The 13,308-nt window shown below is 43.6% G+C and overlaps 1 protein-coding gene across 13 annotated transcripts in view; it reads right to left on the reverse strand.

Moving 5' to 3' along the window:
- Window positions 1–13,308, reverse strand: part of LOC102097274 (netrin receptor DCC) — a 412,480-nt gene that overhangs the window by 190,158 nt on the left and 209,014 nt on the right. For all 13 annotated transcript variants that reach the window (XM_065044619.1, XM_065044617.1, XM_065044616.1 and 10 more), the window contains one exon: window positions 6,948–7,268. In XM_065044619.1, coding sequence (XP_064900691.1) covers window positions 6,948–7,268 — 321 coding nt within the window. The remainder of the gene's footprint in view (window positions 1–6,947; window positions 7,269–13,308) is intronic.

Here is a 13,308-nt window from a genome sequence, read left to right on the forward strand (position 1 = left end):
TTTGGGGTAAAATCCTCTTAGATCTTGACCACTTCATTTTTTCTCAATCTAAAGCTCAATTACTTATTGGAATTGTTCCCTTCAACTTGTACATCAAGAGGCCCAATTGTCAAGTGTGTCGTGATACAAAGGTGTCTGAGTTGGCTTTAAACGAGCTAAACAAGAGAACAAAATCAATTTGAAATACTCAATTCATTCTGATCCGGCCCAAAATGTTATTTTCCGACGGCGTGCAAGATTTAGTTCTGAGTCCAGCCCAGGTGAGCTCTTAGGATTCCATTAGAAACCCATGAAAATCAACGTTTATCACTCAAATGCTGGTTCTCAGCGACGCTGGTGGGATTCAGAATAAAACCACCGCCTCCTTTTACCGCGTTTTATTGCTCTATAGAAAATTAAGCAACTTAATGACTTGCTCTCCACTAAATTGCTTTTCCTTCCTCAGATTTTTTGTTGTGCCCTTTGTGATAGCGCTGGTAAACACCTTCATCTTTCCCTGTGTATTAAAACACATGCACTTAACTTCTTTTCCCCCTCTATATAGTGTTTAACTTCCTATCCGGCCACTTCATTCTGAACCGTATTCAAATTAAAGCGGGGCTATTATGCGAGGCACAAAAGTTCAATTTGCCTCAAATCTGCGCAGGCTTTTCTTCTTTTTCATGAAAACAACAGCATAAGAAATGCTAATCATTATCATCTCTGCGGAGTGAAAGCTTTTTGAGAGCATTTGTGCATTTACGGCTAGAAAACGCGCTTCCCGTTTCCATCCTAAAGGTTCACGGAGCAGCTCAGATTAAAGATGGGCAAGACTTCAATCCCCTATTAGCACTAGATTATATCTGCCCGTCAATACACAATAAGAAGGTTGAAGTAATATATATTTTAGTCTGTAAACCCTGTATTCCTCATCTATAAGTCACAGCCCGCAGAGAAATTTGGAAACCCAAATTTTTGCGTGTCAATCAAGTCCCAAACGAGCACATATATCGAATATTTCTCACACGGGGACCAACAAGGGTGGATAAATCTAGATAAATTTAATTAAATTGCTTGGATGATGTGTCTGATGAAACTTGAACGTTGACCGAGCTCATTTAAATCGCTTTCTCCTCTAGTGACACCGGTGGCATCACAACCGACCTAAAGAGTGCTGGTGAATGGGGCTGCATCCAGCTGGCGGCCAGGCACTAGTGGTGTCCCCAGGGGTCAGGGTTGGGTCCGGTCCTGTTCAACATATATATTCATGATTTAGACGAGGGGATTGAGACCAAATTTGCTGCTGACACCAAGCTGGGAGGGAGTGTGGAGCTGCTGGAAGGCAGGAGGGCTCTGCAGAGGGGTCTGGAGAGACTGGAAAAATGGGCCCATTCCAATGGGATGAAGTTCAACAAGGCCAAGTGGCGGGTGCTGCCCTTTGGCCACAACAACCCCTGCAGCGCTCCAGGCTGGGCACAGAGTGGCTGGAGAGCAGTCAGGCAGAAAGGGACCTGGGGGGACTCATGGACAGGAAGCTCAACAGGAGCCACCAGTGTGCCCAGGTGGCCAAGAAGGCCAATGGGATCCTGTCCTGGATCCAAACCAGCGTGGTCAGCAGGACAAGGGCAGTGATCCTTCCCCTGTGCTCTGCATTGGGGAGGCCACACCTGGAGTGTTGTGTTCAGTTCTGGGCCCCTCAGCTCAGGAAAGAGATTGAAGTGCTGGAGCGGGTGCAGAGAAGAGCAACAAGACTGGGGAAGGGACTGGAACACAAGCCCTATGGGGAGAGGCTGAGGGAGCTGGGCTTGTTTAGTCTGGAGAAGAGGAGGCTTAGAGCTGAGCTCAGCACTCTCTAGAACTACCTGAAGGGCAGTTCTAGCCAGGTGGGGCTTGGGCTCTTCTCCCAGGCAGTTCACAATAGGACAACAAGGCTTAAACTTAAATTTAGGCTGGAGATTAGAAAGCAATTCTCTGCAGAGAGAGTGGTCAGGCATTGGAATGGCTGCCCAGGGAGGTGCTGGACTCACCGGCCCTGGAGGTTTTTAAACTGAGCTTGGCCATGGCACTTAGTGCCATGATCTAGTCAATGGACTGGAGTTGGACCAAGGCTTGGACTGGATGATCTCTGAGGTCTTTTCCAACCCAGTCCATTCTGCGATTTTTTATTTGTCCGTGAGGTCATCAAGGACAAACGAGATGGTTTAATTAACCATAAACACATCTGGATTTCAAGTGCCTGAGGGCAAGAAATCATTAGAAAGGTTAAATTGGAACCCAAAGCTGCTCACAAGCTTGTTCCAAGTTAGAAAAATCAACTTAACCTCCAGAAATCCCCAAAGGTGACAACCAGAATTCACCCCACCACACTTGTTCGACGTTTCACGCTCACTTTTCACTGCGGTTTCGCCCATCCAGACGTTGGCGTCAAAGCAAAACAAGATCTGTCGCATTTGTATTCATGGTAGCTCACCCAAAATTGGGACTGGGAGAATAACGCCGGCAAAATAGCACTTTGATACCCCAAGAATTCACTTATTCAGAACTTGGTCAGCGAAATGAGACGGAAAACGAGCCAAAATAACTTGGCGAAACCTACTTAAGCAAATTAAGTTGTAGAGATGACTAAGCTGTCGCTAAATAAGTATTTCAGCACCTAAAAATGCTGCTGCTGGGTGAAAAATCAAGATTTGAGCCGGCTTCCTCAACGCTTTGAGTTTGTGCTGCTTGAGGGGACCCAAATTCACGCAAGAAGCCACATTTTCAGGCACGCAAGGAAATATGAGACAGACGGCAACTTAGTCGACGGTCATTTTTCATTAAAAAGGTGTAAAAATGGGTCTCCGTGCTGAGATTTTTGCATCTCGGTTACGCGAACCTCCACAAAATCAACGCGGCTACTTCTTCCTTTAAGGATTCTATGACAAGAACCATCGTTTCACCTGTTCTCAAGTGTTGTTTTAAGTTTAAAAAGAGTTTTTACAGCTCTGAAATGTAGAAAAAGGCGGCGACGAGGGTGCAGCCGCGTCCCTCCTCGGCAGCTCCTGCCAATCGCGCATTTAATTCTCTTTATTCGCTATAAATGATGCTTAATATCCACTTCATCGCTAGAAACGCGATTCCAAGAGGCAGGTTGTCGTGTTCGGGATATGGAGGGTGAACAATTTAAGTCGCGGTTCACGCTGAACTATAGGTATTACACCCAACTAACCCCAAACGACGTGACATCGAGGTTGAAATTTAACTATCAAATTATCCGGGACTGCTCGTGGGTAAGAAAATAACACATTTCAGCTCAAGTATTTCCGAAGAAATAGCTCTTCGTTCTTCTATAAGATAAATATAGGTGTGAAATAATTCATTGTTACTGGCTTTACACTCAGGGAAAAGCCCTGATTGTTTAATATATATTATAATAATTAGACATTCCAGTGATAATTGCACTAAAACAGCTTCAAGATCCTGCCCATGATGTATATCATTAAATTATTTGCAAATATCTTTGAATTCTTTCTCATTGTCCCGTAAGACGCTAACGACACCGTTGTGTATAAACCAGACATCAAACTGAAACAGCCCGATATTTAAGATGATGATATGTTATTAATTAATACTTCAGGATTTAATTGCCTCAATTTGTCAGCAACTAAGCAGGAATTTCAGGGTGGTAAATTCTGGGTTTTGGTAAATCTCAGCCTAGCAATGCCGCTAAAATTAATCCATTGGTTATCATTGGCCACAGCAGCCTCCACAACACGACTTGGAAGGTACAAGCAAACCCCCAAAATTAGTTTATAACCCCAAATAAATTATAAATCAAAGCATTTCTTTTCAAGATTCGACCATTATACCCCAACAATCCCACGTGATAAAGGGCAAAGTGATGACACTGAGGATTAATTCCCAAGAGAAAACAATATATATGTATATATATCTTATCGCTTCCCTTCCTGGAAGAGAAACGCGGCTCATCATCTCCAGATCAATTTTTAGGAGCCCAAAATAAACATGGCAAGTACTATTATCATTTTCTCCACTATTTTTATTATGGTTTATGAATTCACATTAAATAGTTTAAAAGCTGCTGTGATTCGGAATCAAAAGAGGGAGGAAAATCGAGTCGGAATTTGGTTGAGTTTAGTTGTTTTAAATCAAGGTAATTTCTGAATGTGGTTTTCTTCCTTTATCAAAAAGAAAGGGATCATATATAAGAAATATTTGCTTCGTCCAATACAATATTTCCTACATTTTAGTACAACTTGCCTGCATTTATCCCCTATTATATTAAAAGTGACACCTCCTTTTGTCACCAAATTATTCCATTTCACTATTAGCTCATTATATCCCAAAATAGTGGTAGCATCTAATATTATATTTCAGCATTTCTCAGCCATTCTGTGTCCACTTCAATGCACCTTGTAGAATTATCGGTCCACTCCTAACATTGGAATATCACTTAGGACGACGGTGAAGCTTTAACGTTAAGCGGGGCTTAACATTTCTTCACGGATTTTAAGCTTGGCTCTTTGCAAACTGCTGATGTTCTGTCCAGATTAACGTGAAGGTTTAAATTTCATTAGTGCTATTATAAAACATGCCTTATATTTCATTTCATTTCAATTATTTAAAATATTTAATTATATTATTATTTGGTTGGTGGTTTGGTTGGGTTTTCCTGTTCAGTTTTCATTGGTTTTTTTCATTAATTATGATTATTTAGTTGGTGGTTTGTTTGGGGTTTAGTTTTGGTGGCTTTTTCTGTTTCATTTCCCCCTCCTCTTCTCCACCCACCAAAATCCCCTCATCATTTAATCCAAGACTAAATCAGTAGCAACACACCCATGCACAGAATAAACTGTTGAACATATACATAGTTTAAGGACTACAAATACATTGAAGAAAACCTAATTATACGATACTTTGATGTCCAAATGCTGCTTTTGTGACTCAATTTACTGACACACATCCCACATTGACGACTGATGGAATATTGATATATTAATATATATAGAATAGATATAGGCTGTTTCTATCATCTCCAGCCATCTACTACTGGTGATCACCAAGACATTGGTCTCAATGGATCTAATGGAGCTTATTCATTCTTTAGTTGGGTTCTTAAAACCAGTATATTTTGATTTTAAGAGACCAATATCCTTGCAGTGACCCCAAATCATGTGTTTGACCGTTACCTTTGAGCAACCGCTCTATTGAGCATTAATGCTTCAAAAAACGCAATGAAATCCCATTTATTGCTATAAAATATATGCGTTCCTTACGTGTGGCGGTAGTTGGGAATTTTAATGTCCAAAAACATAAATGCTGATGGATTCTACGTCACCAAACAGCGCAGTGAGGGCTTAAAACGTTGGGAAAACCTATAGTTGAAAAGCGACGCCGCCCAAGATTGTTTAATTCAGTGAACTAAACTCTTCCCAAAGAGCCTCCCAAAGCTCTTCCCAAATTAAGCTCCCGATTGTTCCTTCAACACGAGTTAAATCTTGCGCAGAACAAGAGATGAAGTGAAATCACGCCGTTAATTCCGTATTCTGCTGACGGCGCAACCGCACAAACCACCATCGTCTCCTTTGGGTGAGAGCGTCGGGTTGCCCAAAACATCACGTTTAGCAGCAAATAACGCACAAGAAAGACCCGGTTTTTGAGTGTTATAAAATTAAACATATCTCTCTCTTATTGCTCTGCACAAGGAGGATTTTTACTGAGCGTCGGGAGGTTTATTTGCTTTGCCGAGCAGCGATTAACACAACACAGCGGAGCGCGAGACCTTCAATTCTCCTTTGCCCCCTCGTCCTTTTCTCCGCCGTGTTTCCATCTGCCAGCGCCTTAAGTCAATGATGTTCTGCCAACAGCGACTCCCGCAACAAAATAACACGACACAAATTCTGCTCGCTCAGGAATACGCGTCCTTCTGAGAGCAAAATATCACGTCGGCTTGAAGAATTTGCCGGTTTTAAGAGTTCTAGGCCTTATGTTGCGCCTTATAATATGAACCATTTTCATACAATCCCAAAAAAGTAAAGAAAAAAACCCTTAATATTCAAACAAATATCCACTATGTCAATCTCAGCATTTCACTGTCTTTCCTATTAAAGAATCTTGAGCGGTTCTTCCAGTTTTATGGACAAATTGGTCTTGAATGAGCAAGTTCCTCCCACCCCAAACTTGCGACCATTGGGACCCATCACAATACAGCAATTCCTATCAAAAGTCCTCCACATTACAGAGCTGGGCTGGTTAAAAGTCATAGAGCTACTGGATTGAACTTCAGTCTTCTTTTGCCTCCTTAAATAATGACGATAAAGGCATTTGGTCTTAATTCTAGCGCATTCTAATTGGTATTAAGTACCAAACGTTTGGGGTTAGTTTATACCTGTTATTTGAAGGATTTTCCAACTGCTTTTTGGCCCCAATAATTTGGTTATTAAGGACTCGCTACATCCTTCCACAGAATCAAAGATATCACTTCAAAACTTCAGACCTACGTCTAATACAAAGGCATTTATTAATTCAATAAGACGCTACACGACGGGTAAGGAATTTGTGTTTCTCGTGCCGTATCCCCACAAAAACGCTTTAAATGAAATACAAAGATGGTGCCGGTTCCAGGGAGCTACATCAAGTGTTTTTCTTTATGAAAAAAGTGCATAAACCATAAAAAAATTCATAAATTCCAGCCCTACAGAAGTCTGGCGCTTTTTTGTGTGTGTGATCGTCAATTCATCGGCAAAGTTAATTCCCAACGTCAACCATTTCGTGTTCCGAAGACAATAAATACGCGGCAACAAAGAGGCGATTAGATGGATTTCAACGAGAATAATACCTTGTCAAGAAGAAATAACTGTCGGAATGTCATATTGAGCTTCGCTTCTTTTGAAGAGCGGGTGTTAACAAAGCAGCTTCTAGCAAATAATAGTTGTAAAAATTAAAAATAGAGGAGCGTTTCTGCCTACCTGCTACCGTGATCTTGGCCGCCCGGCTAATGATGGCTCCGACGCCTTCCAGAGACGCTTCGCACTGGTACAAACCCTCGTCGGGTTTGTGGTGGCGGGAGTGGACGATGTTCTCGATCAAGAGGGAGCCGTTGGCCAACTGTTGCCTCCTCTCGTCCACCGCCAGGTTTAAGAAGACGGCGTCTTTCTTCCACTTGATGACGGGGGCTCCTCGGTCGGATTCGGCCGCGCAGGCCAGCAGGACGTTGCCCCCGCGCGCGGTGACGGCGTCCGAAGGCTCCGCCAAGAACCTCAACGACGTGAAGGTCTTGAGCTGTGAACCTGAAATGGCAAAACCATGAAACATGGAGTAAATATTGGTTGGACTTCTCTGCGGAAGAAGAAACAGACTCTATTAGATTGAGAAATTCAATATAAGCACCATAGATAGGGCTGGCAAACTTGATAAGAAATTAAGCTACCAAAAATATCACCTTCTACATCACCAGAACATTCTCCTCGCTACCGACCAGTACAGCCACCAATCTCCAATAAGAACAGAGAAATACCCCATGAGCATGTCACGGAATCACTGATTGGTTGGGTTGGAAGGGACCTCTGGACATCATCTGGTCCAACCCTTGAGCTAAAGGAGGTTGCACAAGGACGTGCTTTGGACGTCTCCAGAGAAGGAGACTCTACCATGTCACTGGGCAGCCTTTGTAGAGACATTTTAAAGACTTAGTCTAGACTTTCTACATGTCCTTTGTATAGAGAAGGGGCAAGGAAGGTGTTGAAGACCCCAGGTGTCCACCTGCGGTAAGAACATGGGCCAAGCTCTTCCAATTCCACCAATTAACCTCATTTAGTTTGGAGGTAAACCAGACCAGAAAGGCAGAGGAAGATGCACTCAGAGCAGAGCTATGCTATGAAGAGCAAAATCACTCTAATCCTAGAATCATTGTGGTTGGACAGACCTTGAAGATTGAGTCCAACCATTAACCCAACCAAGTTCCCCGCTAAACCACGTCCCTAAGAACCAAAGAGCACAACAATAGCGCTATAAGAACGTTGAAGCAGGAAATTTCAGCTGCTGGAGAAGACAAGTGACCACTAAATAAGCCCCAAAGCCCAATTTCTAGATTATTCCTTTTCATAATTTGCCTCAAAAAATGTTCATTATGGTTTCTTATTATTGGGGAATCTTCTCGGGGGATAAAATTGAAGATTTCTGTATTCATTGGATACTCGTTAAGAACAGGATGTTCACGTATAACACACCCCAAACCAAACTTGAGTCTTATAAAGACATCGCAAAAATGCAACTTAATTCCTAACGCTGCATTTCCTTCCAGGCCTAAGAGTTTTAAAGCATTTCCCCCCGATCCCTTTTCTCCTCTATGGGATTAATCGTGTTTAAAAACGTCGGGATGTGAGACAATGACAAAGTTCTTTAATATCCCGCGTTACACTCGGTGTCTTGTAAACGGCCGCGACTGTCAAATCTGTTTTCCCATTTTTACAAGCGGGGTGGGAGACTCATTTTAAACCAGGGTTGCTAAAGCTCCAATTGCATCCTTATTGCAGTAGCTCAAGTGAAACAGAAGGCAAGAAGAAAAATACACAAGGAGAAATAAAAGCTCTTGTAAAACTCGCCGTAAAACACCCGTGTTCTACATTTCCAAGTTTTGCTTTTCGTGGGAGCGACTCCCTCTGTTTATTCAGCATTTTTGCTCACGCTTTTAAGTTTTAATCAGTATTTACTTGCAAACCCTTAGAGCTCCGAGACATTGAACGGCAACAAAAAGGCAACGGTGATTTGGGGTTGTTCACATTTAGGCTGAGCCTTGATTTCTGTTTGCAAAAACCAATGGACGCCCACAGTGTTTCATACTTAGTTATAATTCCTATGTATCTTACAACATCCTTGAAGCTCCCTCAGGACACCTGGTTATCTGAGCCCTTGTTTCTATGTTCTTTGCATCTCACAGGCTTGAAAATTCAGAATAAGAGAGGAAAGCGCTGTTAAATTTGTTGCAATAAATATATTTATTGCCCTTTATGTGCAGCGCCATAAATTTAAAAAATAAATAATAATTATAACAGATTTAAAGGGAATTAAGAGTCACACAAACCCAATGGGTCTGGGGCGACTTAATGTTTCCTTTTCCCTCGAGCGCAGCACAAGGACAGATTTATGAGATCTCAGGCTTAACTAGGAGCGGTGTAAAGATTAAACGAGCTCCGGCGCTAAGCTGCTGTGTCAGCGATTCCGAGCACATCAACCGCCGGCGGATCTGAAGCTCCGAGGTCAAGGAGAGCGCCCTCGGCAATAATCACACGTCCTTTAGCTAAATCAAGGAGAAAATAGCGCGGTAAAGCCCCCGGCCTTGGGCCCTCGCTGCGCCAGCGACCCCGCGCCACGACCCGCTCCGGGATATCGGCACAAAACCAACGGGCTCCTCGCCCCGACGCGCGACTTCAAGGTTATCGCGCTCCGAAAATTAACATTTAAAAGATGATCGCTTCATGTGCTTCTTAATCAGACCCTCGCTTGGAATCCTCCGCTTTTTGCACTATAATATTCTTGTCCTTCGTGTTCTGCATCGCTTGCTTCCATTATGGAGAGGGAAGAGATGTCACAGTCGCAATAAGGCCACCCTGGGGCTTTCTTCTTTTTATTTATTTCAAATAAACGTTAAGAAATAAGACTTTTGGCACACAGACCGTTGGAAACGGGTGATTGCAGGAATACCCCCCGGTCACGCTGGAATTCGGCGGCGGAGCAATGGAGCCGAACTAAGGCTGTTACGATGAAGTGGATTTATGGACACACGTACAAAGACCCTGAGTAAAACGGCTTAATATCCAGACTAATAAACATTTATTTACACACAAGGGTGTGGTATATGGAAGCATCGTTCAATTTTTTAATATAAAAATGAATATATACGTTTTATCAGGGCTTGATCATGAGGTTCCAACTCACCACGGTGCTGTCGCAGGATTCTGGGCGGTAGTAAAAGTCCTTGTAACAACAATCCCATTCTAACGCCTCAATATTCCATGAATCGCTAAGAACACGTAGTGACTGATTTTTACTTTCAAGCTTCAGTTTGATAAAAATCCTTGATAAAAATGGGGGGTTTAGGTGGTTTATTATTAAAATGGAGCCCACTGCTCATCCCACAAGCGTTCAAAGCATCAGTCCAAAGAACTTGTGCTGGGTTTGATGAGCAACAATTAGAAAAAGGGCTTGATCCAGGCCTAAGCCGAGACCACACAGCACATCCATCATTTCTGACCCACTTTTCTGTGTGAAATCACATAAAACCAAGAAATTAAACCTTTATCAGGCAGAACAAGACAAGTTTGAGGAGTAGATTGGTTCCTTTCGTCCACCCCCGAGGGCTCTAAAAAGGCATCAGGCCTAGGTAGGCCTGGCTTAAAATCCCTATGAGCGATTCTAATTGTCAAATGTGAGCCAAGCCGTTTTAATGATCAAAACCGAGTCTCCCCATCAACAAATCTTGGAGTTTACACTGCTTCTTGTACCTTATTAATTGCTTTAAATCACAAATTAATGGGAATAAATCCAGATGATCTAATTACCTTGGAATGAAACAGGAAAATCAGAATATATCAGGCACAAGGGTGTTCGGTTCCATGAAAAATATGAGTACTATCAAAGGATATTTGCTCAGAGCAGGACACAACATCCCTCTGACATCTGACACAGTGTCCCACAGCATCCTCAGCGCTGAACTGAGGGAGTGCGGTCTGGATGAGCGGGGAGTGAGGTGGAGTGTGACCTGGCTGAAGGGAAGAAGCCAGAGAGTCGTGGTCAATGGGCAGAGTCCAGTTGAGGCCTGGATCTAGTGCAGTGCCTCAGGGGCAGTGCTGGGGCCGGGATTGTTCAAGATATTCATCAGTGATTTGGCCGAGGGAATAGAGTGACTGTCAGCAAGTTTGCTGGTGACACCAAGCTGGGAGGAGTGGTGACACGCCAGAGGCTGTGCTGCCATCAGAGACCTGGACAGGCTGGAGAGTTGGGCGGGAAAATGGAATGAAATAGAACAAGGGCAAGTGGAGAGTCTTGAATCTGGGCAGAACAACCCCAGGTTCAGTGTAAGTTGGGGAATGACCTGTTGGAGAGCAGCGTAGGGGAAAGGGACCTGGGGGTCCTGGGGACAGCAGGGTGACCATGAGCCAGCACTGGGCCCTTGTGGCCAGGAAGCCAATGGTACCTGGGGTGGGTTAGAAGGGGGTGGTCAGTAGGTCCGAGAGGTTCTCCTGCCCCTCTGCTCTGCCCTGGGGAGACCACACCTGGAATCTTGTGTCCAGTTGTGGCCCCTCAGTTCCAGCAGGACAGGGAACTGCTGGAGAGAGTCCAGCGCAGCCACCAAGATGCTGAAGGGAGTGGAGCATCTCCCGTGTGAGGAAAGGCTGAGGGAGCTGGGGCTCTGGAGCTGGACAAGAGGACACTGAGGGGGGACTCATGTTTACAGATATATAAAGGGTGAGTGTCAGGAGGATGGAGCCAGGCTCTTCTGGGTGACAACCAGTGACAGGACAAGGGGCAATAGGTGCAAACTGGAACACAGGAGGTTCCACTTAAATCTGAGAAGGAACTTGTTCGTGGTGAGGGTGGCAGAGCCTGGCCCAGGCTGCCCAGGGGGTTGTGGAGTCTCCTTCTGTGCAGACATTCCAACCCGCCTGGACACCTTCCTGTGTAACCTCATCTGGGTGTTCCTGCTCCATGGGGGGATTGCACTGCATGAGCTTGCCAGGGCCCTTCAACCCCCGACATTCTGTGACTCTGTAATTCTTCTGCTTCAAAATTTCCAGAATGTTTTAATTACGTTAACAGAAAATAGGATTATTCTCTGGGTTTCCTCCCTTTTCCTCACAAAACCAGTAACCTGCACCTGCTACTGGTCACATAGGAGTTCCATAAAAACAGAGCACAGATCCAGCATTTTACCTACAGACTGACACACGGCATTGTTGGAGCTTTCCGTATTTTCCTTATATTACATTTCATGTATTTTTTGATATTAATGAAACATAAGAACACATTAAATCAAGCCAGCACTGAATCTAAGCCAAGCAGAAAAAGCCTAAAAGGGGAGAGTTGAGTGGAACAGAAAAGGCCCCAAAATGAGACGTGAACCAATAGAATAGATACATGTGCTTAAGGGAAAGGGCAAGGACGTGGAAATGCATGGAAAGGAGAAATAAAAGCAAAGAATAAAGCGGAGGTTGAAAAGATCAAGAGTGAAGACGTCAAAAGAACAAATCGGTTGGTGAAAAGGGAGGCCGAGCTTATCGAGACGCAACATAACAGACACAAACCCATCGCCGGGCGTGATTTAATCCGGGCATCCGACACCAAAAACCACTCGGAATGTTACAAAGAAAGTAATAAATAGCCCTTATGTTAATGATGCGCACACAAAATGGGGTTTTGTTGGTTATATTTGATGTGTTTGCACTCGCGGACTGATCTGGCACCCTAAGTAAGGCCAATGAAGCTCAAGTTGAGTCCCCGATATCTTTAATTACCGCGTCCTCTCCACCCGCATTTACAAACCACAGAAAGACGGTTTCGCCTTCACTCCTTCAAATTCAAATCCTCCCATTTCTGTTTAGCAAAAGCCTCCCGGGAGCAAGGGAATGGGCTTCATTACGGAAACAAACTGCGGGGCTGCCATAATGTATGGGAATGTTAAAGAAACAAATGGGGGCTTCGCTGCAGACCCAATGGGCTGCGTGCCCTGAATGCATCACTTCAGCTTCCCAAAAACCCCGAAGAATTAAGAGATATATAAAGAAACAGGCTAATCTGAGCGTAATCTAAGTCATAAACCATCCGGCAGCGATGGACGTTGCAAGGGATAATGGCTGAGTAGCAAAGTGCTCCATCGCGCTCCCTTAATGCATCGGGAAAAATAACCCACTCCATTTGTTTCATAATAAATCACAGTTGACATGTTTAAGTCTGTGTCTGTCTCCAAAAAACATTTATATATGTATATATGAACAAAGTTACCAGCTAGAAAATGAACCTTTCCTTTGGGAGTCTCACAAGGACAAGGGATTTGTTTCCAATTGTGCACCTTAGAATTTAAACATAACCAAATATCCCTTATTTTTCATTATTCCATCAGGCACCACTTGGGTTTCCCAACAACTAAAAGTGGCTGTTTTAGTGATCAGTGGGATTTTGATGATGGATAATAATGATAAATTAATTCGCATCCATAAAGAATCCACGCCTATGTTATAAAATCTGCTTTGTGACATGATGAGCTTTTCCCCATAATCATAATAATTAGAGGGTCGGCTTTTGTGGCAGATCAATACTCAGAATATAATCATA

This window comes from Columba livia, chromosome W (genome assembly GCF_036013475.1).
Source record: "Columba livia isolate bColLiv1 breed racing homer chromosome W, bColLiv1.pat.W.v2, whole genome shotgun sequence".
In the NCBI taxonomy this organism is placed as follows: domain Eukaryota; kingdom Metazoa; phylum Chordata; class Aves; order Columbiformes; family Columbidae; genus Columba; species Columba livia.